The sequence below is a fragment of the Podarcis melisellensis genome (assembly GCF_964234715.1).
Source record: "Podarcis melisellensis genome assembly, chromosome: 14".
NCBI lineage: Eukaryota > Metazoa > Chordata > Lepidosauria > Squamata > Lacertidae > Podarcis > Podarcis melisellensis.
This window is the reverse complement of record NC_138546.1, coordinates 6,405,148-6,429,734: the sequence shown is the minus strand read 5'-3', so window position 1 is coordinate 6,429,734 and position 24,587 is coordinate 6,405,148. Positions and strand designations below refer to the sequence as shown.

Sequence of the window (24,587 nt, the reverse complement as noted above, 5' to 3'; positions counted from 1 at the left end):
CCTTTTTTAAAAAAACAGCAGAAGTAGAGGCAGCACAGAACTGGCGAATGTAATACTACTTGAAAACAGCGTTAAAAAAAAAAAGTTCGGTTCAAAAAAATTAAGTAGCTCGGTTGTTTACGTCAGCCACCACCGCGGGGCATTTTGGGAGTGGTAGTTTTCAAGCGCGCGCAACCGCCTCCCGCTTCTGCGTATTCCTCAGCCGCTCTCCGTTTCGGAGAAGCCGTAAAGCAACACAGAAAGGGAAACGAACCCGCCCTGCCCGCTTCTCTTTCGCGTCGTGCGTTTACGACGGCGCGGAATACGGCCGGCAGGCGGGAAAGCTCCTCTTCTGTGAAGGAGGGAAGAGTGAGGGAAGTCTGAGGAGAGAGAGAGAGAAAGTGGGGGGGGGGGACCCTGAGGAAGAAAAAGGGGGCGAAGCACCCGAGGGAGGGCTGGGAGGAGCAATTGAAGGGGGGGAGGCAAAACAGGGACCCCTGAGGAAAAGCTTTGGGGGGAGGGGGAGTTTGACGTTTTTGTTTTGTTTAAAATTGGGGGTGGGAGGAGCTTTCTTTTGGTAGGAGGTTATTAAAAAGTCGGAGGAAAAGGTTTCAAGAGAGAGGGAGGCTTTTAAAAAACCAGCAACGTAGGATTGGCATTTATTGCTGCTGGGGGAGGGGATAATAAAAAGAGCGAAAAAGCTGAATTTGGGAAGAAAAGAAAGAAGGGGGCAGAAAGGTAGGGAAAGGACCATCGGGGTTGGGGGGTTGTTTGAGGTCAAGCAGCTGTTGGGTGGATGGAGGGGTGGGCTTGGCCTTGAAGGGGGAGACGCGGTGCTGGCTCGAGTTAAAAGGCAGCCAGTGGGTTTTACATGCCTGAATCCTGGTGGTCTGCACTCTGGAGTAGGATCTAGTGGTCAGATAAGTTCAGAATCGTGCTTTGACCAGGGACAAGCGGCAATACTGATTTCCTCCGCCTTGGACACTGAGGGAAACCCAGCCTGGTGCTGGTTTGAATGGTCTCCTCTTGAAACAGGAATTCCTGCTGCGGAGCATGTTGGCAGGCCTTCCGGTGTAGAAGGTCCCCCCAGCTCCTAGTCCAACAGCCTTGGGTTGTCGAAAGAACTGCATCCCTTTACAAGTCCACGTTTGTAAGAAATGGGAACCTGTGCACATCAGAACATCCAGCTGTTTTTGCAACCTTTCACGGTTCACCTGTGGCAAGTGAGCTGTCTTCCACTGTATCCAAAACTGGGTTATAATCCCATATTAACCAACTTTTGGTGCTGATCCCATTGTTTCCATGGTGGCTTTATAAACAGACAAAGCAGCCTTGCGAAGAAGGTTCCGTCATGGTTTGGCAGGCTGGGAATTGGGCCCAGCTCTCAGGATGATTGGTCAGAACAGACTGTTTGCCCGCTGTGGAGTTGGATTGCTCTTCCGGTCCTGGAGTCTTTGCTTCTCTCAGGCTGCTGAGGGCACGATGGTCCGAAACATCCAGAAGGTTCTCTGCGTGGCAGAGAAAAATGATGCTGCCAGGGGGATTGCAGACATCCTTTCCAACAGCAGGATGAGGAGGGTAGGAGAGCGCAATAGTGATATAATATTTATTTATTTGAATGTTATCTTCCCCACCCCGAGGTTTGGTTGGAGGGGAGTAAAACACTCTATAACGCTAAAACACAGCACTCCTGATGAAATACTGGTCCGCAAAAAGAATCATAAAGGTTGTACAGTGTTGCTAATCAAAAATGTAGATTATTCAGACACTGCAATACCTGGAAAAGAGTGTGGTGGCAGCTGAGGGCTGGTTCCAGTGTGACAGTGTTCCTATATGGAAAAACCTATATCCAACCTGAGCATAGTATGCAAGCTGTGACGATTGCAGGCATGTATTTTGCTGCATGTAAGATGCCAAATATCAGTCTTCCCTGTTATTGCACACAGCAGAATATATGCTTATCGTGACTTCAGCAGTGCCTGACAATTACAGATGTGAGTAATTTTGTACAGGATTACCCTCATTGTAAACATTACACATCTTAGCTATATGTTGATCTAATTCGTTATGTCCTGGAATTCTTCCTTTTTAGAGAGAAGGGTTTTCCAGGTTCAACAAGATCTACGAATGCCAGTATCATATGTTTGGCCAGGTATGTATCCAGCTATCCTTTACCATTGTGCTTTGTTACTGATCTGATGAAACTGTGTGTGTGAGAGAGAGAAAGAGAAGCAGGTTCTAATCCACATCAAAAGATAGTGGGAGTTACTACACAGATTTGCTGCACAATCTGAAGCATGTCTACTCAGAAGTAAGTCCTATCCTGTTGAATTCACTGAGGTTTATTTAGGTAAGTGAGGTCAACCCCACGAATCAGTGCAGATGCACCACAACGGTTCTTCTCTCTATGTTCCTCCCAGTGGTCATTCCTCCTCTGGTCACTTTCTATGGATACACAACATGACAGTCTGTCTCCAGGCATTCCTGCACAGTGGTGTTGACGTTGCCAGCCTTCCCGTCACATTTGCAGACATTTTTGTAACACAGGGATGGTCTGCCAATGGGCCTAGTACCTGAAGCCAGCTCCCCATAGAGCAGGCTTCTTCAAACTCGGCCCTCCAGATGTTTTTGGCCTACAACTCCCACGATCCCTAGCTAGCTGGACCAGGGGTCAGGGATGATGGGAATTGTAGTCTCAAAACATCTGGAGGGCCGAGTTTGAGGAAGCCTGACATAGAGCATGTCCTTGGGGATTCTGCCTATTTCCATTCTGTGGAAGTGACTGAGCCAATAAGGAATAAGTATTTTTCATAACTTCCCCCTTGTAATTGTGAAGCTTGTTTTATCACATTTGTGTGTGTGTGTGTGTGTGTGTGTGTGTGTGTGTGTGTGTATACATGCACACACAAACAAACGCAAACAAACAAACTGAAAGTGTTTGAATTTTGGAAGTGTCTCTGTTTCTTCTTTAGGAAGCCAGATTCATTTGTGCACGGCAGTGGCTGAACCCTATTTCTTGATCTCTTTACAATGAGCCTGAGAGGACTTTATCTTAGAAGCCCACTATGGGCAGAGGGTTTTGAGCATTTCTTTGGCTCTGACAGGGAATAATCCTTGTTCCTCTGGCTTCTGCAGAATGTAGCTGTGGTGATGACTTCTGTTTCTGGACATTTGCTGGCTCAAGACTTTAAGATTCCCTTTCGAAAATGGTATGTATGAGTGGATCTCTGAGGATAGTTCATATTTCTGAAGTTACATGCTGAGATTTTGAATAGAAGCTGTAGGAAGTTGTTACCTTTACCGCAGCAGATGTGTTTAGAAAGTGGAAGGCATTTCTTTAGACTTGCTGCCTGCTCTTGTCTGTTGTTGTTTGACTGTATATTTTGCTGACACTCAGGCACAGCTGCAATCCACTTGTCCTCTTTGATGCCGAAATTGAGACATTCTGCCCTGAAAACTATATGGACATTAAGGTTTGTGTTGCTGCAATGCTTTCTGCTGTAACTGCTGTTATCCTCTACCATTCTACCATCCTGTAATCTCTATCTGAGGATCTTTGCCTAGTAATATTTTCCAGTTGCATCCCTTGTACCTTCAACAGGGGCAAGTTTGCCCGCTTTTTGAACGGGCCTTTTTGCAAACTGTTACAATAGCTTGAACTTGCAGTTGCACTCTGCAGTATTGTTGGCTACTTTCTTGTTCACAAATTATGACTCAAGGCATTCTGCTCCAAGGCCAGACACCTTAAATGTCACAGTTGTTGCCTCCGCATTGTACTGTGGATCAGAAATGTTGGGGCTTGCAAATCCATGCAATGGGATGTAAAACCATGTTCGTCTGTAATCAGAGCTGAACTCCCTCACCAGGCTAGTATATAGCAGGCTCCAATTTTCCCCTTTAAAACTGGCTGGTAGGTGATTGGGGGGCAGGTAAAACATTGTACAGTCGTACCTTGGATCCCGAATGCCTTGGTACTCAAATGTTTTGGCTCCTGAACGCCGCAAACCTGGAAGTGAGTGTTCCAGTTTGCGAACGTTCTTTGGAATCCGAACATCCGAGGGGGCTTCCGATGGACTGCAGGCGCTTCCTGCAGCCCATCAGAAGTCGTGCTTTGGTTTCCAAACATTTTGGAAGTTGAACGGACTTCTGGAATGGATTCCATTTGACTTCCAAGGTACGACTGTACTGCATACTCTGAGGCGCATGGGAACTCTTTATTTTAAATGTATATGCACCATCGTTCCACTCATTAGTACTCACAAGGCAACTTAGAATCATAGACTTGTAAAATCGGAAGGGACATCAAGGGTCATCTATTCCAACCCTACAATGCTGTAATCTCAACTAAAATATCCATGTTAGATGGCCGGCCAGCCTCTGCTTCAAAACCTCCAAGGAAGGAGAGTCCGCAACCTCCACAACTTAACAGTTATGTAGAACAGCTTTTTCCAATCTGGTGCCCTCCAGCAGTTTTGAATTACATCTTAGCAGAAGCCCCATTGGGCATGATGGGAGTTGTTGTCCAAAACACCTTTGGGTACCAGATTGGCGGCTGACACAAAACAATAACAACTGAAACATAAATAGCTACATGGTTAAAATGAAATCTACAATATAGCAGTAAAAAATAATAATAGTAAAGCCAGAGAAGGCAATGGGAAAACTGGTGTCTTCTGTTCTCAGATGCCCCCTAAAATGTCTGATTCTGTGCATGCTTGCTTTGGACCAATCCCCACTGAAATCTGTGAGATTAGGTAGGCGTGCATAGATTTTCATTGTTGTAGCAAAGTCCTACACATGTGTACTTGGAAGTAAGTCCCATTGTTTTTGGCCTAAGCCTGGGAGCATGGTGTGTCTTGCCTGTTAACTGTAGAAATGTGTTCTGTGTCCTTGCCACCTGCTGATTGCATGGTAGGCAGCAATTAAAACCAGCAGCATTGTGGGTGGCTTGTTTCCATGTTCTCTCATCTTGTCCCGCTACTTATTCCAGCGAACACTTGAGCGAGAAGTTCAGCAATGCCAGGCTCTGGTGATCTGGACAGATTGCGATCGCGAAGGAGAGAACATTGGCTTCGAGATCATTAACGTTTGCAAAGCAGGTGTGTGGGGTTGTGGTGTGAGAATGTGACCCTCCTTAACAGAATCCTAGGTCAGTGAAATGCACGTAGACCAACCCTCTTCCTTCAAGCAGAGTCTTCCCAGATGCAGCCCAGTCTGTTCAATGCAGTGATTTCCTCTCCCCTCCACCTGAAATGCTTGTATTATAGTGGACCAAAAGCAGAGAATGTGGTGCCTAATAATCTAGGCCTCTGAGCCTGCTTCCGAATTCTCCCACTCTTGCACAGTGATACACACAGCACTGGGATTTATAGTGTACCCATTGTGCCCCTGTTGTTCTAGTTTGCTGTGGATTTTGTGGAAACATCACATTTTCCAATATCTGCCACCCGGGAAGCCGTAGACAAGGCTTCTTGAATTGGCTCCTTCTGCATTCTGACACAACTATACCGTGCGCTTCCATTAAGAGTTCTTCCTGATTCATAATATCTGTGCTGCAAAGCATGTGAATAGGAAGCAACATCTGCGTATCATCTGGTAATGCATCCCCTTTACTCTGTGCAAATGCCCCTGCTTCGGAGCGTAGAAGGAGCTGAGTTTTAATTCAGAATTTGGCATGAATCAATCCTATTCATGGAACAAAGGAATAGATACAAACTCTTATTTAGTTTGTCTTTGGAAATTACCTTCAGCAGTATTTCCTGTTTTTGAGATGGTCTTATGGAGTACCCAAAAACACATCTGGACCAGTGGTCAGTGGCGTAGCGTGGGTTGTCAGCACCTGGGGCAAGGCAAGTAATTTGCGCCCCCTAACCCGTGGATTTTAGCACTCGAGTGCGAGCGCGCGCCCCCCAGATGTTGCGGCCGGCCCTCCTGCAGCCCCCCCACGCTACGCCACTGGGGCTGGGGGCGAGCGAAGGAGCCAAGGAGCCCCCGCGAGCCGAGGCAGCCGAAGTCCCCTCCCCTCGGGCGCCTCCCCGCCCCCTCCTCTCCTTGGGCTGTAGGTGGAGTCCGCGCTCCGAGGCGCTCCAGATCCGGGCTTGGCGAGCGCCTCTCCTCCTCCCGGCCGGGTCCGGGGGCTTCCAGCCGCGCTCCGTCCTCGCCCCCCCCCCCCGGCTGAGACTTGCGCTGAGAGCCGGAGCCAGCGGCGCCCCCTTCCGCCGGGAGACCCTCGCCCGCCCGCCGGCTTCCTCTCGGAGGGTTTTGGGGAGCGCAGGGCGCGGCGAGGCCCCTCGGATCTCTCCTCCCTCCCAGTCGGCAGAAGCAGCCGCCGCCTGTGGCTGGGCCGAGGGGATGGCGGCGGCAGCGGGGTGCGGAGGCTGCCCGTGCCCGGCCAGGCGGCGGCGGCGCTGCTGCAGCGGCTGCTCCTCCTGCGAGCAGTGAGTGGAGCGCAGCGGCGGTGGGGAGCCCGGCGGAGGAAGGAACTTGTCCCTTCCCTCTGGACTCGCGCCCCCCCAGATGTTGCGCCCAGTGCGGCCGGCACCCCTGGCACCCCCCATGCTACGCGACTGCCAGTGGTGGTCCACAAGCCACAGTTTAAGGATTCTTCATCTATTGGGCCTTGAGCCCAACATGCCTTAAAAGTATTTTCTAATATTTACCATGGCCTATTAAATCAACTTAAAAGCACCTTCGTAACAATTCAGTGGTGCCTCGCAAGACGAAATTAATCCGTTCCGTGAGGCTCTTCGTATAGCGGTTTTTTCGTCTTGCGAAGCAAGCCCATTGACAGCTTAGCGGATTAGCGCTATTAGCGGTTTAGCGGCTTTTAGCGATCAGCTGTTAAGCGGCTTATCAGCGGATCAGCTGATAAGCGGCTTAGCGGCTTAGGAAAAGGGGGGGAAGGGAGAAAAAACCCGCAGGAACTCGCAAGACATTTTCGTCTTGCGAAGCAAGCCCATAGGGAAATTCGTTTTGCGAAGCGCCTCCAAAACGGAAAACCCTTTCGTCTAGCGGGTTTTCCGTCTTGTGAGGCGTTCGTCTTGCGGGGCACCACTGTAGCACTATGCGGCAAAGATGTCAGCTATGTTTTGGTGACCACTGGGATGTTATTGAGATTTCTTAAATTATTCTAATCATGTTGCTTCCTCTGTCTAAACCTGCCATTAATCTCTCTTTCTGGTGGACAGTGAAGCCGAGCCTCCAGGTATTCCGAGCTCGATTCTCCGAGATCACGCCTGGTGCCATCAGAACTGCCTGTGAGAATCTCACCCAGCCCAATCAAAATATTAGCGATGCTGTGGATGTCAGACAAGAGTTGGATCTCAGGATAGGTATGGGAGCGAAAGGCATAAGGGGTAGTTTATCCGCATATAAACACCCCTCGTGCTATGTATATACTTGGGTCACAATGGATATCGTGGCATAAGTCACTACAGTGCTACCTCGGGTTAAGAACTTAATTCGTTCTGGAGGTCCGTTCTTAACCTGAATGGTCTTAACCTGAGGTACCACTTTAACAAATGGGCCTCCCGCTGCCGCAACGCGATTTCTGTTCACATCCTGCAGCGAAGTTCTTAACCTGAGGTACTATTTCTGGGTTAGCGGAGTCTAACCTGAAGCGTCTGTAACCCGAGGCACCACTGTATAAAGATGATATACCTGAAGGAGCGTCTCCACCTCCATCGTTCTGCCCAGACACTGAGGTCCAGCACCGAGGGCCTTCTAGTGGTTCCCTCGCTACGAGAATCCAAGTTACAGGGAACCAGGCAGAGGGCCTTCTCGGTAATGGCGCCCTCCTTGTGGAACGCCCTCCCACCAGATGTCAAAGAGAAAAATAACTACCAAACTTTTAGAAGACATCTGAAGGCAGTCCTGTTTAGGGAAGCTTTTAATGTTTAATAGGTTATTGTATTTTAGTGTTCTGTTGGAAGCCGCCCAGAGTGGCTGGGGAGACCCAGCCAGATGGGAGGGGTATAAATAATAATAATAATAATAATAATAATAATAATAATAATAATAATAATAATATTTTAGCATTATTATAGGGGAAGGTCTTTCAAAGCACAGGTATTTGCTCTGTATGCAGTATGTTTCCAAAAATTGTGAGCTTTCTGGTAACACACTGCTTGTTATATTTTCAGTTGTTTTTAAAAAAACCTTAAGTACTAGAAACATACTCTCATGGATAGCCCTATGCAGAAATACCTGTCTCTCCAGTACAGATGAATGCGCGGCCATTTGGCTTATTTTCTCTTCTCTGCCTAGGTGCTGCCTTCACGAGATTCCAGACTTTGAGATTCCAGAAACTCTTCCCCAACGTTTTAGCAGAACAGCTGATCAGCTACGGAAGTTGTCAGTTCCCAACACTGGGGTTTGTGGTGGAAAGGTTTAAAGCCATTCAGGCCTTTGTTCCTGAGCTATTCTACAAAATTAAAGGTATGTTTCAGAATATCAAATGCAGAAAGCAAAACATTTTTAAAAAGGTATTGCAATTTACCTTTTCTTATTAAATAATGTAAATTGCAAAAACTTTTTTATGTTTATATAAATTGTTTGCATTGTCAAAACATTTGTCTGCCGCTATAGGAGCTTGCTTTTATCCACAAATAAATGTATTGTCTTTCTCATAATTTTGGACCTTGTGCTCTGTTGACATTGAGTGGAATCGCCCTTCCTCAGCACAATTCTGTATGTAAATATCAACGATGAGGAACCTGTGGCCCTCCAGATGTTGGACCAACTTCAGCTAGCATGTCCAATGGCCCAGATGATGAGAGCTGTAGTCCAAAACATCTGGAGAGCCACAAGCTTCTCACTCCTGCTTTGAGTGCATAGCTTCTGTGTTGTATGACCTTTGTGACGCTGGATCTCAAAAGTGATCTGCCTTCTCTCTGCAGTGACCCATGACCATGAGGAAGGCATTGTGGACTTCAGCTGGAAGAGGAACCGTCTCTTCAACCACACAGCATGCCTTGTTCTCTACCAAATGTGCATGGAGGTAAGAAACTGCATAGTCCAGTCTGCATTCTCTTAGCATTCTAAGGCCCCGGAGACAGCTCACTCTTGCTGCTTGTTTTTCTCTTAGGATCCAGTTGCCACAGTTGTGGAGATTGGGAGCAGACCAAGGAGTAAATGGAGACCCCTGCCACTAGACACCGTGGTATGTTGATGAAAAGAGGGTCCTGGCATTAGGACGTAATGGAAACACCTCTCAAGAGAGCAACTAATCAAGAGCTCTTATTTGACTTCGTATTCTGAATCAATGTCCTATTGGAAAGCCTCATAGAAAGAGGCTCACTACAAATATTCTCTTTTTGAATGTATGAAAAATTTGGGTTCCTTAAGGCTAAACCCTTGAATTCCTCAGTTTTAGAACTCGTGGATTATTTATTAAGTACAACATACAGGAGAAACAGGGAAGTATTGATAAGTCTGAAAAGCTCTGACATTGCCCTACGCCACTTGCAAAGCTTTTGGAAGATGCTGCTTCTGTCTTTTACTAATTGAAATATGTGACTATCAAGCCTACTGTTTCTTGGCGCTGAGACACCAGTGCTACAATTTTCAGAGTTTGGTGTGTTTACCGGAACAGTCTTCCCTATCCTGGTGTCCTCCAGATGTTGCTGGACTACAACTCCCATCATTCCTGTTGGTCAAGCTGGCTGGGGCTGATGAGAGCTGCAGTCCAACAACATCTGAAGGGCATCTGGTTGGGGAAGCCCTCACTAGTATTTTAGATGTGTTATGGTCTTTTTGAAGCTAATAAACCAGCTTATTTTAATGTCAAATTGCACATTGACCTTCTGGCAGCGCAGTCATTGAGCATATATTTTCCCCATCTGCCTCTGATATAGGAACTTGAGAAGCTGGCTTCCCGTAAGCTGAAAATAAATGCCAAAGAAACCATGAAAATTGCTGAGAAGCTCTACACTCAGGGGTAAAAATTACAGTAGTTTGTGTATGTTTTTGTATAAAATATTCAGGCCAGTATTTCCAGAAGCAGACACAATGGAAGATGAGCGATGGATCAGGGTCACATGGAAGTCCTAATGGTTTTTATTAATAATAATATTCACAACCTGATCTGACTGGGTTGTTCTGGCCACTCTGGGAGGCTCCCAACTAAAAATAAAAGCACAATATGACATCACACACTAAAAACTTCCCTGAACAGGGCTGCCTTCAGATGTCTTTTTAAAATCACATAGCTGTTTACCTGTTTGGCATCTGCTAGGAGGGCATTCCACAGCGCACAAATGACTATCAAAAAGGCTCTCTACCTGGTTCCCTGTAACCTCGCTTCTCGCAGTGAGGGAACCACTAGAAGGCCCTTAGAGCTGGATCTCAGTGTCAGGGCTGGAGGATGGGGCCGGAAACTCTTCTCCAGGTATACAGGGCCAAAGCAGTCTGTAGCTTGTTGAGTGCTAATATCTGCTACTAAAAAGCATTCGGCCTTTTAACAAAATTAGGTGTAGATTTGTTTAAAAGTAATGTTTATTTTATGTTATAAATTGTCATTTTTTAATGGCCCTTTATTTCCTGTTTTTAAGGTACATAAGTTATCCTCGAACAGAGACCAACATTTTCCCTAAAGACCTAAACCTCCCCAACTTGGTGCAACTTCAAACGCAAGACCCTCACTGGGGAGCCTTTGCACAAAGGATTCTGGACCAGGGTGGGCCGACCCCACGTAGTGGAACTAAATCAGATCAGGCTCACCCCCCTATTCATCCTACAAAATACGCGGGGAATTTGCAGGTGAGCCCATGTGGTTGGGGTTGCTTTTTTCATGCTTATTACACCATATGCTGCTTTGTTTACTCTTAAGAATCTGACTGGCTGGCTTGTTTTTCTAACTGCCACTTGTCAGAGGAGCCGTGACAGTTTATCCTCATTGAGAAACGTGATGGTGGAGCCTCGTTTTAATTTATTTAAGTATTTGTATGGTGGTGTGTTGTAAAAATTAAATCGAAGCGATTTATAGAAACAAAACCATTAAAACAATACAATAGAAACTGTAAAAAAAAGTTGAAAATAGGCATCAATTAATCATTGTGAAAGGATGTAATCTTCATTGCCTGCATAGATCTGGCAGTATGGAATCATTTTCAGCAGGCATTTAAGAACAGGTGGTGCCTGCAGAATTTGTATTGGCAGAGAGTTCCACAGGACTGGACCGATAACACTAAAGGTTTTTTTTTTCCTTTTCAAATGAGCCTCGCCAACTTGGGGAATGACCAAAGATATTCCTGCAGACCAGCTGGGGCCTCCAAAGCCAAGGGCAGCCCCAGACAGAGCACATTAAAGTAATCTCAACCTTACCATGCTTTAAATAGCAGGCCATTTCAGGTGTAAGGGCATGCAAGTTTCCCATTCAGATTAAAGTGCCGTGGCTATTGAAAGTTTGTGAAAGACTCTAGATTCCTTTGCTGCTGCTTCTTTCTGTAGAAAGAGAAATCTTTGTTTATTATACAGTATACCTGTTTTCTACCCTGCCCAAAGCTGTCTCCCTGAACTGAACCAGAAGCTGTGTTGTCCTCTCAAATGCCATTCACATATTATGCATTTTCCTTTGCACTCTGTTAATAGGGGAATGACCAGCGACTCTATGAATTCATTGTGCGCCACTTCCTGGCCTGCTGTTCACAAGATGCGAAGGGACAGGAAACAACCGTGGAGATTGACATTGCTAACGAGCGCTTTGTGGCTCATGGGCTGATGATCCTGGCCAGAAATTACCTAGATGTCTATCCTTACGAGAAGTGGAGCGATAAGGTGAGGGTGCTTGATCCTTCACGCATAGCAGGGACTAGGTGGGACTTGTTCAGCATGGTTGGACTCAGTAGCGGGGTCAGCAACAGAGATCCCCTGGGCCAAATCTGTCCCTCCATTTGTAAATGTCAAAGGCAAAAAAGAAAAAAGAAAAAAAAAGACTTATGGAAACAGTATGGTGTGCCAACAGAGCTTTTAGGACCGGTGGTAGCTATATGTTGGCTATGCATACACTCTACTCCCTTTTCATAAGAACATGATTTTGTAAAAAAACAACCATCCTGCCAAATGTCTGCCCAGCCCACGGAGTAGGGAGTAGGGAGCCTAGGGCCTGCCGATCAGAAGGTCGGCAGTTCAAATCCCTACGACGGGGTGAGCTCCCGTTGTTCGGTCCCTGCTCCTGCCAACCTAGCAGTTTGAAAGCATATCAAAGTGCAAGTAGATAAATAGGTACCACTCTGGCGGGAAGGTAAACGGCTTAGTCATGCTGGCCACATGACCCGGAAGCTGTATGCCAGCTCCGTCGGCCAATAAAGCGAGATGAGTGCCGCAACCCCAGAGTTGGTCACGACTGGACCTAATGGTCAGAGGTCCCTTTCCCTTTACTATATATATATATATATGTGTGTGTGTGTGTGTGTGTGTGTGTGTGTGTAATTTTTATTAAATTTCTGTTTTACATTTTAGAAAATTCACTTAAACAACCTTAAAATATCAATGACTTCCCTTCCTCTTTTCCCATGGTTCACTTTTCACAACATAAATCCCTGCATATTTTATATAAACTAAACCATTCAGTATTCCATTATTACGAGGGCAGGGAACCTTTTCAACCAGTGGGCCAGATCCTGAGCTCCCCACTCACCTGTCAAGCACCTGAGATCAGCATGATGTCAGCTGGCTCATTTTTCTGTTGCAGCACCATGTGAGCTCAAGCCATGCTGCAAAGGAAGATCTCACTCAATAAAGCACTAATCCACAATGACTTCAGTATATCGTGATATATAGCGAAGTTGAAAACCAGATATTGCCCAGCCCTACCCCTTATTCCCTTTTTTCTAAGTTAAGCAACTCCAAATGTAGATTCTCTCACTGTGTCGTTTCTTTCTCTCTCTTGTCTGTCTGCCTGCCCCTCCCTCCCTCTCTCTCTCTCCCCCTCTCCCCTTGCCCCACAGGTTATCCCAGTTTATGAGAGGGGGTCTCGCTTTCAGCCCACCACAGTGGAGATGACGGATGGGGAGACCAGCCCACCCCAGCTGCTTACAGAAGCTGACCTCATTTCCCTCATGGAGAAGCACGGCATTGGTTAGTCCCCTACAGGCAGTTCAAGGGAAGTGTAATCACATGTCTCAAGACGCTCTGTACACCGCACTGCCTAAAAGCTACCTAAACCTTTGGCAGTGTGCGGAGAACTAACACGTATTGTGGGATGGGCATTTTAGTGATAAAAGGGGACAGTGGAGGAGAGCCAGTGTGGTGGTGGTGTGGTTAAGAGTGGTAGACTCGTAATCTGGTGAACCGGGTTCGCTTCCCCACTCCTCCACATTGGGCCAGTCACACTTCTCTGAAGCCTCTCAGCCTCACTCACCTCACAGAGTGTTTGTTGTGGGGGAGGAAGGGAAAGGAGATTCTTAGCCGCTTTGAGACTCCTTCGGGTAGTGATAAAGCGGGATATCAAATCCAAACTCCTCTTCTTCGAAGTGAATGGGGAAGGAACTGTGGATTCTGGGGATACTGGTAAACAGTAGGTACAGGGTTGATTTGTGCAAGTGGCAAAATGCAGTATCCCTTCTTATTGCATGCATCAGTTTACAAGTCTTTTAAGCAAGCATTTGAGTAGTGAATACAGTTCTCAGTCAGTATTGTGCAAGAAATAATGGCAGGAGGCCCCTCATTGCTGATGAGTGCTAACCGAAACGATTACTTTCAGGGACAGATGCCACCCACGCGGAGCACATTGAGACCATCAAGTCCCGCATGTATGTGGGGCTCACCCCAGAGCAGAGGTTCCTTCCTGGGGAGCTGGGGATGGGGCTGGTAGAAGGTAAGGATGGGCCTTCTAAGTGAGCTTTTAGGATCGCTCTTCCTCACATCCTTTCCCTCACCACAAGGTCTTCACCCCCCCCTACCCTCCAGGCTACGATGCCATGGGCTACGAGATGTCTAAGCCTGACCTCCGAGCTGAACTGGAAGCTGACCTGAAGCTGATCTGCGAGGGGAGGAAGGAGAAATCTGTTGTGCTGAGGGAGCAGATCCAGAAGTACAAGCGAGTCTTCATCGAAGCTGTCGCGAAGGCAAAGAAGTGAGTCATTTCCTGCCTCTCTAGGACTCGGCAGCGCCCAAGCCAGGAGAGGCAGCTGAGCTCCTCCGTATCTCATTGCTTTGCAACATCGTGGTGGCTCTTATTACTGTTGTTCCAATAGACATGAGGTACACAAATAGCTCTTCTTCCCACGGAGTCATCAGTAAATTAGTTTTGGCTCTTCGTGTGCACAGTAGAGAATATACATTTTGTAAATGAAAGGTGCCTTTGTCAGGGCTGGGGAACCTTTCCCCCCCCCCCCTGTTGGGACAAGGGTCAGCAAACTTTTTCAGCAGGGGGCTGTTCCACTGTCCCTCAGACCTTGGGGGGGGGACTATTTTGGGGGGGGGGAGATCGAATTCCTATGCCCCACAAATAACCCAGAGATGCATTTTAAATAAAAGGACACATTCTACTCATGTAAAAACACGCTGATTCCAGGACTGTCCACTGGCCGGATTTAGAAGTTGACTGGGCAGCACCTGGCCCCCAGGCCTTAGTTTGCCTACCCATGTGTTGGGTGCTACATGCTATCAGTGGGCAGCGCCAGAGACAAAAAAGTGAGCAGGGCAACCCTTTTCTGTCTTTCTGGCACCGCCACCACCCCTCTCCCCTAATACCCCCCACTCTTGCCATCTACATGAAATCAGGCCAAGCGCTGCTGGTCATCCACTCCTGAAGCGGATAATGGAATATAGACTGGGTGTGGTCAGCACTGCTGTACTACTATAGGTATTTATTTGCACAAGATGAATTGCGTAAATAAATACTGGAAGAAGTGTAATTATTTTATGAGTGAGGTGGTCACTCCCAGTCCGTTCATAACATTGGCAGTCTGCTGGGAGTGCCTCACTCTGCCTGTTTTCATGTGTGCGTCCTTTCTGTAATACAGTGGTGCCTCGCAAGACGAAATTAATTCGTTCCGCAAGTCTCTTCGTCTTGCGAGTTTTTCGTCTTGCGATGCACGGTTTTCCATAGGAATGCATTGAAAATCAATTAATGCGTTCCTATGGAAAACGCCTTCCCCCGACCTCTTCTGGCGGGCGGCATTTTAAAATCGCCCGGGACAGCGGAGGACTTCTCCGCTGTCCGGGGCGATTTAAAAGCCCCTGGGAAGGCAGGCAGGGGGGACAAAGGCTTTCTCGCCCCGCCGCTCGGCTTCGGGACATCGTTCCGATGCCGGGCGGCGGGGGGAGGCTTTCCCGCCCGGCTGCCCGGCTTCGGGACATCGTTCCGATGCCGGGCGGTGGGGGGAGGCGTTCCTGCCCCACCGCCCGGCATCGGAACGATGCCCCGAAGCCGGGCGGCTGGGGGAGGCGTTCCTGCCCCACCGCCCGGCATCGGGACGATGCCCCGAAGCCGGGCGGCGGGGGGAGGCGTTCCTGCCCCACCGCCCGGCATCGGGACGATGCCCCGAAGCCGGGCGGCGGGGGGAGGCGTTCCTGCCCCACCGCCCGGCATCGGGACGATGCCCCGAAGCCGGGCGGCGGGGGGAGGCGTTCCTGCCCCACCGCCCGGCATCGGGACGATGCCCCGAAGCCGGGCGGCTGGGGGAGGCGTTCCTGCCCCACCGCCCGGCATCGGGACGATGCCCCGATGCCGGGCGGCGGGGGGAGGCGTTCCTGCCCCACCGCCCGGCATCGGGACGATGCCCCGAAGCCGGGCGGCGGGGGGAGGCGTTCCCGCCCGGCCGCCCGGCTTCGGGACATCGTTCCGATGCCGGGCGGCTGGGGGAGGCGTTCCTGCCCCACCGCCCGGCATCGGGACGATGCCCCGAAGCTGGGCGGCGGGGGGAGGCGTTCCTGCCCCACTTCCCGGCATCGGGACGATGCCCCGAAGCCGGGCGGCGGGGGGAGGCTTTCCCGCCCGGCCGCCCGACTTCGGGACATCGTTCCGATGCCGGGCGGCTGGGGGAGGCGTTCCTGCCCCACCGCCCGGCATCGGGACGATGCCCCGAAGCCGGTCGGCGGGGGGAGGCGTTCCTGCCCCACTTCCCGGCATCGGGACAATGCCCCGAAGCCGGGCGGCGGGGGGAGGCTTTCCCGCCCGGCCGCCCGGCTTCGGGACATCGTTCTGATGCCGGGCGGCTGGGGGAGGCGTTCCTGCCCCACCGCCCGGCATCGGGACGATGCCCCGATGCCGGGCGGCGGGGGGAGGCGTTCCTGCCCCACCGCCCGGCATCGGGACGATGCCCCGAAGCCGGGCGGCGGGGGGAGGCTTCAAAAGCCGTCCGGGGGCTTTTAAATCGCCCCGGACAGTCCCGGGGCGATTTAAAAGCCCCCGGTTAGGCAGGCAGGGGGGGCAAAAGTCTTTGCCCCCCCTGCCTGCCTTCAAAAGCCGTCCGGGATAGCGGGAAGCGCTTCCCTGCTATCCCGGACCGCTTTTAAAATGCTGGCGGTGGGGAGCAAAGCCTTTCGCCCCCGCCGGCCTTCCTGGACCTCTTCTGAAGTCCGGAGGGGGGGGGAAGGCTTTGCTCCCCACCGCCAGCATTTAAAAAAAGGTCCCCGAGATTTCCCTATGGGCTTTCGTCTTGCGATGCAAGCCCATAGGGAAAATCGTCTAGCGAAGCGTCGCAAAAACCGAAAAACCCTTTCGTCTTGCGGGTTTTTCGTCTTGCGAGGCATTCGTCTTGCGGGGCACCACTGTAATGTGATGCAGCTATTGTCCCCTCTCAAACTGCTTTTAGCCTCTCTTAGGAAAGATAATTCTGCATTACATTCTTCTGTATTTACTCATACCTCCCAAGTTAGGTGAGCAGTTAATACAGCTGATAAAATAGACTTTCTTTTATTCCTTCATTCCCTCCCATTTCTCCTTTTACCCATCATTTTCTTTTGTCTTCCACTTTTATTCCCTGGCAAGAGCCACATCCTCTAGCACAGGGATGGGTGGGAGGGGGGTGCCTTCTGAATGTTGCAGGACTCTAGCTCCCATCATCCTCAGCCAGCATGGGATGATGGGAGCTGGAGTCCAACAGCCTCTGGAGGGCGAGAATTTTTCTCCCTTTGCCTTTTTAAGGAGTCTTGCCCCTCCCTTCAGAAAATGTGTCTCTGGCATGGCCTTCTGCAATCTTTCCTGCTAAGGAACGGACGCTGATTTGCTTGCGTTTTGTTTCCTGTGCAAATACTTATAAACCCACTAATCCTTTGAGCCGAAACAGCTGGCAGCCGGGGGAAACAAGTGCAGCTTTGTCTGTTTGTCTTTGCAGGCTGGATGAGGCTCTGTCTCAGTATTTTGGGGAAGTGACCCACGTTGCACAAGAAGAAGAAATCTACCCAGCAATGCCAGACCCTGTTAGGAAATGTCCACAGTGCAACAGCGACATGGTCTTGAAGACCAAGAAGAATGGAGGGTCAGTACAGGGGCGGCCCATCCTGTTTTGCCACCTGAAGAGAAACAAGAAGTTGCCCCCTCCTGCCAAAGCTGGGGTCCTGCTGTTGCCTCTTCTGCTGCTCTGGTGGCAGAGAAGGGAAGCATCCCCCCCCCCCCGCCCCGTAACCAGGAAGTGAGGAGAGGCAGTGGCGGCAGTGAGAGCTCACCAGAAGCGGTGGCAGCAGTGGGAGGGTTGGGCAGCAAGCAGGCAGGCATGGCGGTGGGATCTGCCATGTCTGGATCCCAGCAAGATCCGAAGCGGTCCCCTCAGTGTGCCTAATAACAACCCAGCTCTGGGTCAATATGAGAGTAAACAACCTGACATTTTAAGACAACACCCAGCTTACAAACGAGTCTGCAAATGTATTTGTTCACAAAAAATGCTTTACTAGTCAGTCTGTAAATGCATATCTGCAAGTCACTATGGGGCTTAAGGGGGGGAGGAAATGAGCCCATTGTCTTTGTTGGTCGTCTGTAGGTGATGGTTACTCACCATGGGTGACCGGATAGGTAGCAGTTCCCAGACCTGCTTAGAGAGCGTTCCCTTGAAATTCGGCCAAGGTACAGTATTCCTTCTCTGCTGATTAATATTTGCAGAGTTTGAGGCTGGGGAAACTTTGGCTCCCCAGGCCTCCCCCTTTGGCCTGCCACACTGTTTTTATTAAGCCACACTCACCTGCCTCGCACCTGACATCAGGTGTGGGATGGGTAGAGAAGCAGCTGAATCCTGGGCTGAAAAGCAGAACTGAACTCCCCGACTGGGTTTTGAATGAGAAGCAGGTCCCCAAATGGGTTAAAGGTAGGCCCTGAGTCTGAAAATATTGAATATGACTTGTGTAGACCATACCAAAGCAATGGTCTGACTCCTCGTAAGGCACCTTCCTATGCTCCTAATTACAGGCACAGTGTGATGCCAACCCACAAAGTCAAAGTCTGCAAATAACCACTTGCCTGGTCACCTGGGACAAGCAAGAATTACGGTACCTTTAGGTGACCAGACAGGGATGCGTTCATCAGGGGAAGACACTTGGGTTCTTTCCCCACTCCCTGCCCTGCCTCTGAAGAGTCCATATACTACAATTGGCCACACAGATAATATCTATGGGGAATCAAGAGTAGTTAATTTTCTGTGGGCTAGTCATCCTGACATTTCTACCCTACATAGACTTCTCGGGATTTGAACACGGGACCTTCTGCATGCAGAGCAAATTCTCTGCCACTGATCTACAGCCTCTCCCATAGTTCCCCCCCCTATTCTGCTGTCTCCTTTTAATGCTTTTGCTTTTTTTAAAAAAAATCCCCAGGTTTTTCCTCAGCTGCTTGGGCTATCCCACCTGTAAATCTGCTGTGTGGTTCCCCGATTCTCTGCTGGAAGTCAGCAAGGACGACTCCATCTGCGAACTGTGCAGACCACATTCGGTGCACATGTGAGTGTTTTCCTAAAGACGGGGAGGCACTTTGGGGTGCATACCTAGCGGCAGGTTTTTGAAGTGGTTGAAGAATCAGGTGGAATTTTCTCCCGAGAGGCAGGAGAAGTGTGTTTGCATTTCAGTCAAGTAATAGATCCATTCCTCAGACACATTAGAGGGAATTGTAGCAGGAGGTTGCCCTGCTAGGGAGTGGCGCATGACCCATGTTCTGCAGCAGCAGCTATTGAAGAGGGAGGTGCAGGGGACGAGTTGCAGTATTCCCCTCCATTGTAAAACAGGTTGTTCAAGTGTCCCACGTTTTCCAAATGCTCAGTCAAATCTGCAAAATCAGGACACTGGGTCGTAGCTGCAGACAGTGGGGGGTATTGTTTTTGCTTGTTATCACGGTGTGTATTTTTGTAGTTTAATATTGTAAGCAGGGTGGACAAAAATCAATGATTTTTATTTTTTAAAAATTGGATTTTTTAAATTTAAATCGGATTTTTAAAATAAAACACTTTTGGAGGAAAAATCTTTCTAAAGATAGTTTTATATTTAAGATACATTCTAGTCCAAAGGAAATAAGGATTTGTTTTAAGTTTTTCATGTGTGCTAAAAAACACCACCCGTTTAACCACATCAGTTAACAAACATGGAGACATATGCTATAATGTCATTGTTTTAGTTAAATAAATTGTTTAAATTGTTACCAAGGAAATGATTATTTTTCTCCTTCCAAAAAAGTACAAGTTGTCCAAATATAAGCAGTTAACTTATTAAACCTCACAGTAATTTCATAATTATCTGTCAATGTATTTCTAATAGTATAACCAAATCAGTCATTTTTGATAGAACTGTAAAAACGACTCTGGAAATTTATGATTCCAAAAATGAAACCTTCATCTGGTTGTCAATGTTAAGAGGATGCCAGCAAGGTTGAACCTTTCTGTAAAAAACCCTCCAGATTTCAATCAAGTCTTACTGACTAGTGATTTAAATCAAGTCTGACTGGCTTGTGATTTAAATCGTGATTGGAATCAATTTGATTCAAATCAAATCCACCCTGATTGTAAGCTGCCCTGTGATCATCGGATGAAGAGCGGTATAGAAATTTAATTAACAATAATAATAGCCAACAAACTTCTACTCACAATAGAACCATATAATTGTAGAGTTGGAAAGGTCATCTAGTACAATTCCCTGCAATGCAGGAATATGAAGGTCTCCTATACAGGGATTGAACCTGCAACCTTGGCATTATCAGCACCATGAGCTAACCAGCTGAGGTCTGTTTTGAGCAAACTAACATTGGATACAATTCAACTGGCCTGTGCTATGTGGGTTAGGTTTCCTTCCTGAGCAAGACCTTTACTTGCACATTTTTGAAGATAATAGGCAGTGCCCTCTTTGCAGGACTTTGGGAGCTGACTGGCAAGGCATCCTTAGAATGTCTAATCTCCTGCTCAGTGCAGGATCTACAATGCAGTATACAAATACCTCTGTCAAAGATCCCGTCGCTTCCCACAGGTCTATTCCACTGTTGAACAGTTCTTACAGTTAGAAAGCTTCTCTATAATGTTCAGCCAAAATCTGCTTCTCTGAAATTTCCAAACATTGGTTCTTGTCCTGGCCTCTGGAACAGCAGAGGATAACTGCTCCATCTATTGCTTGGCAGGCCTTCAGTTGCTTAAAGACAACTATAATGATTAAAAACTTGGAGGCAACTGCTTCAACTGTGATCTAGTAAATAACACAATACAGTGGTATCTTGGTTCTCGAACGGCTTAGTTGCCGAACAAACCGACTCCCGAACACCACAAACCCGGAAGTAAGTGTTCTGGTTTGCAAACATTTTTTGGAAGCCGCGTCTTGGTTTTTGGACGGTTTCGGGAGTCGGACTCCCAGAATGGACTAAGTTCAAGAACCAAGGTACCACTGTATGGTCTAGTTCACTGGTGGGGACCTGTGGTTCTCCAGATGTTGTTGTATTCCTGCTCCCAGGTGCCCTAGCCAGCACGAATGAATAAGAGTTGGGGATGATGGGAGTTGTAGTCCAGCAATGTTCAGAGGGCCACAGCTTCCCCACCCCTGGACTAGCTGTTGCTGTCTACGCTGGCCAGGATGAAGCCCAGTGCTAACTTGTAACACCTCTGTTGTTTAGGTTGAAGATGAAGTTCAAGAGGGGCAGCCTTCCGCCCATAATGCCCCTGGAGTTTGTTGGCTGCATCGGAGGCTGTGATGAAACCCTGAGGGAGATCCTGGATCTGAAATACCTTCAAGGGCCACCAAGACCTTTGCAGATGACCAGCCAAGCAAGCCACCTCTCACAAGCCAACCGTTCCTCTGACAGCACCGACAGCAACCGGAACAGCCACAGGGCACTCCCGAATGCTCCCCAAGGCCCTCCTGCACGGGCCGCCCGAAATCCTCCCCCTGCACTTGCCAATTCTGGTGGGAACAACGCGGTGGTATGCAACTGTGGGGAGGAGGCTGTGCTGCTCACCGTCCGGAAAGAAGGACCCAATCAAGGCAGGCAGTTCTATAAATGCAGCGCTGGCAGCTGCAACTTCTTCCTGTGGGCTGATCAGCAACCGGACAGCAGGGACACTGGGGTGCCCAGGGGCTTTGCACCCCCTCCAGGCCCCTTTGATAGAGGGGAAATGGGCTCAGGGCGCTCTTGGAGTGACGGTTCTGACCCTGGAGGAGGAGGAGGAGGAGGAGCAGCTGTGTGCAGGTGTGGCCAGCCTGCTGTCACCAGGACAGTTCAGAAAGACGGACCCAACAAAGGACGTCAGTTCCACACCTGCTCCAAGCCAAGGGAACAGCAGTGTGGCTTTTTCCAGTGGGCGGATGAAAACACAGCACCAGGTAAGGAAAGGGGTCTAAATGGTTTGGGGGATGGGGGACGACTCTGGAGAGTCGGGTTAAAATCAGCCCAGTGTGTGGAGGCTTCTTGGGAGGAGAGAAGCTGGCAGGGGAAGGAGATGAATAATCACACCTGCATCACCCCGTCTGAGCTCTTTACAGGAATGGTGGGGTACAAATGCAGGTAACTTGAAGCTCTGTGCCTTTTTGGATTGAAATGGCAGGGAATTGCCAATATCCTATGTGGCTTCGCTTGCAAACTTACCTTCCCAAGTAGATTCCAGCTGATCTGCTAGATCCTCAAAGATTCCACTTTTTAAAATACTGTATTTGCCTGTTCTGAGATTTTAGCACACAGCTAGCAGCAGAGGGAAATTCAGCAGGCAAAGGTCCTGTATTCAAGCTGCTCACTCTCTCTGTTTAACCAGCCCTGGGCTAGCAAGGATGGGGAAAGGGCAAATCCCTGGAGGTTTTTTTCCTGGTTATCATAGGTGTAGCTGAACTAGAGTACACAGACTGGAAAAATTATTCAGGTCTCACAGTGCAGCAGGCCACCCCTCACAGAGCCGAGAAAGGGTAGGGGGGCAAGATGCCACCATCAACAATACACTTTGGTCTGCCTTGTATAAGTTGGCTGCTTATATTCTAACAACATGGCCCCCTTTTGGGGGCAGTGACACCCTTGAGGTCTTCCTGTGGTGTCCATGAACGCCCACCCCCTTGGTCATGTTGTAGTGTGCGTCATTACCTTTTTCTCTGTTAAAAATATGTAAAATAGCATCACTCTTCCAACTTCCTTTTTCAGCCTTCTCCCACTTCCAGTTTCAGCAATATTTGCTTTCAAAGGCTCAGATTTAATTCTACAGGATTCAGCATTGACCCAGATCCCTTGGAAAAGGAAAGTGTGTGTCCTTTCTCTGTCTCAAAGTGGGGGAGCGGAGAGATACACACTCAAAATTTCCAAAGTGTCCACAGACCTAGAAAATGAAGAAGTGGCAACCCCTCTTCTATGGCACACTTCTGTCATCTGAAGTAATCTTAAATGTTTTCCTTCTCTTTATCCCCAGACGCCACCTTTCCTTCAAACCACTTCACAAACAAAGGGAACACGAGAGGCTCAGGAACGAAGACTAAAAGATCAGACAGTGATTCTTCCACAAGAGCGCCCACTACCAAGAGGCCACGCACTTGCGGCATTTGCCACCAACCTGGCCATACCAGGAAGACATGTCCACAGAATCACTGAAGCAGCCCAGCCCCCAGAATTTGACCCAGGACATCCCTTCAGAAGGATGAGGGACAAGAGGGAACTCTTACAATGCAACGAGGAAGCGTTTTCCTGGAATATTGGAAGCCTACTTGCAAGCATGGTTCCTTTTGCGGCCAGGCCTTCACATTCTTCCACTGCTGGTGGAAGGAAGGTCAGGTGTGCTTTCTGTGAGCCAGGCACAGCAAAGGCCTTGGCTCTCTTAGCTGTAATGCATTCAAGAGTCAGACAATTTTGAGGTGGTAGGAAGTCTTCCCACTAACCCCTCTTTATGCAGAAGCCTACAGATCTCCCTTTTTTATCTTTCAGTAAGTCTTCCCCCCCCCTCCCGCCTGAACAGTAGAAAGCGCAAGAGACTTTTCTTTTCTGTCAGTTATTCTATAATCCATATATTCTTTGGAAGGAGCAAACTCTTCTTTTCGGATCTGTGAGCAGAATTCTTGCAAAGGCAAAGATAATTCGCCTGAAGTGCCTGTTTCTTTCCATTGACACACACTGGCTTGAAGAGGCATGCAGTCTGAGACCTTGTGCCAAACGCACCCTCGAGAAGAGACGTCAAACAAGACTACACAGCGTAGCTCTACTGTTTTTGGGAGTTCAGGCTGCAGCTGTGATTTACGAACACTCATCTTACTTTTTCATGGGTCCTGAACTGTGTGTGTTGCTTTTCCAAAGCAATAGCCACCAGTATAAAGGTTTTGTGACTGAAAGAGCTGTAGAGCCTGCTTTTCTTCCTTAGAAAATGTTAAAGGTGGAGAATCATTGTTTACTGACCACCACTAGGTACGCCACCTGCATTCCGGGAAGTCCTTTACTTCTTCCAAACGAGGACAGCAAGCCTCAGCACCTTATATAAGAGGAAGGAGGATATGGGATGCAGGCGACATCTCCCCAACTCACTTTGTTGTCTGGTAGACGTTCTGATTAAAAGCAAGCTACTGCCTGATTACAAACTGGTTTGGGTAATTTATGGGCTCTTTATATATATATAAAATTTAGCTTAAGACGTGGTGTGTGATGTTGGTATTGTGTCTCGTCTTACAACCAACAGCCAGTGTATCACATATTGCACAATGAAAGATGGTGTAGAATTCGTCAGCTCGCCAGGGAAGGAAGAGTGAGGCACATAGGGAACCACCGGGACTAGCTTCTGTGTGTCTATTAAAACGCTGCCTGCTTACTTTCAAGCCTTTCCTCACCACTCTGAAAGTGCAAAGCTTTCCGTTTTGGGCTGTGAAGGTTGCTTCCGCTTCAAGAGAGCAGGGCCTGCAGATCAGCCAGCGATGCAAGCTCTGCCCTCCCCTCCATTGTTCTCCAGTGGTGGAATGCTAAGTATGTTGAAGTGTTGAAACTAACATGTGACATCATAGTGCTGACACAGTCTGGTTTTGTGGGGTTTGTTCGTTCTTCCTCTTGCAAGGTGTGGTCAAAAACATTTCTGCAAAGCTCCAGGAATTGAATCAGGCTTAAAATATACGGTGAATAGGATACAGATTTTTTGCATATAGCCTTTGCCTTTATTTTTACCAAGAGCATATGGGAAAATGTTTCTCACACATTGCTAAAAAAAACAGCATTCACTTTTCCTTATTCAAATTTTGCAGGCTCCTTACTATAAAAG

At 48.5% G+C, this 24,587-nt stretch overlaps 1 protein-coding gene across 1 annotated transcript; it reads left to right on the top strand.

Annotated features, from left to right (window-relative positions):
• Nucleotides 1-245: 245 nt before the first annotated feature.
• On the top strand, nt 246-23,919 carry TOP3A (DNA topoisomerase III alpha). Its single transcript, XM_081889104.1, has 19 exons — nt 246-1,557; nt 2,072-2,131; nt 3,115-3,188; nt 3,377-3,452; nt 4,970-5,078; nt 7,167-7,310; nt 8,245-8,415; nt 8,877-8,977; nt 9,065-9,139; nt 9,834-9,916; nt 10,530-10,737; nt 11,569-11,754; nt 12,927-13,056; nt 13,682-13,795; nt 13,888-14,053; nt 17,262-17,405; nt 18,730-18,852; nt 20,996-21,702; nt 22,767-23,919. Exons 1-19 carry the CDS (start codon nt 1,369-1,371, stop codon nt 22,943-22,945), a joined length of 3,039 nt encoding a protein of 1,012 aa, XP_081745230.1. The 5' UTR covers nt 246-1,368; the 3' UTR covers nt 22,946-23,919.
• The last annotated feature ends 668 nt before the right edge of the window (nt 23,920-24,587 follow it).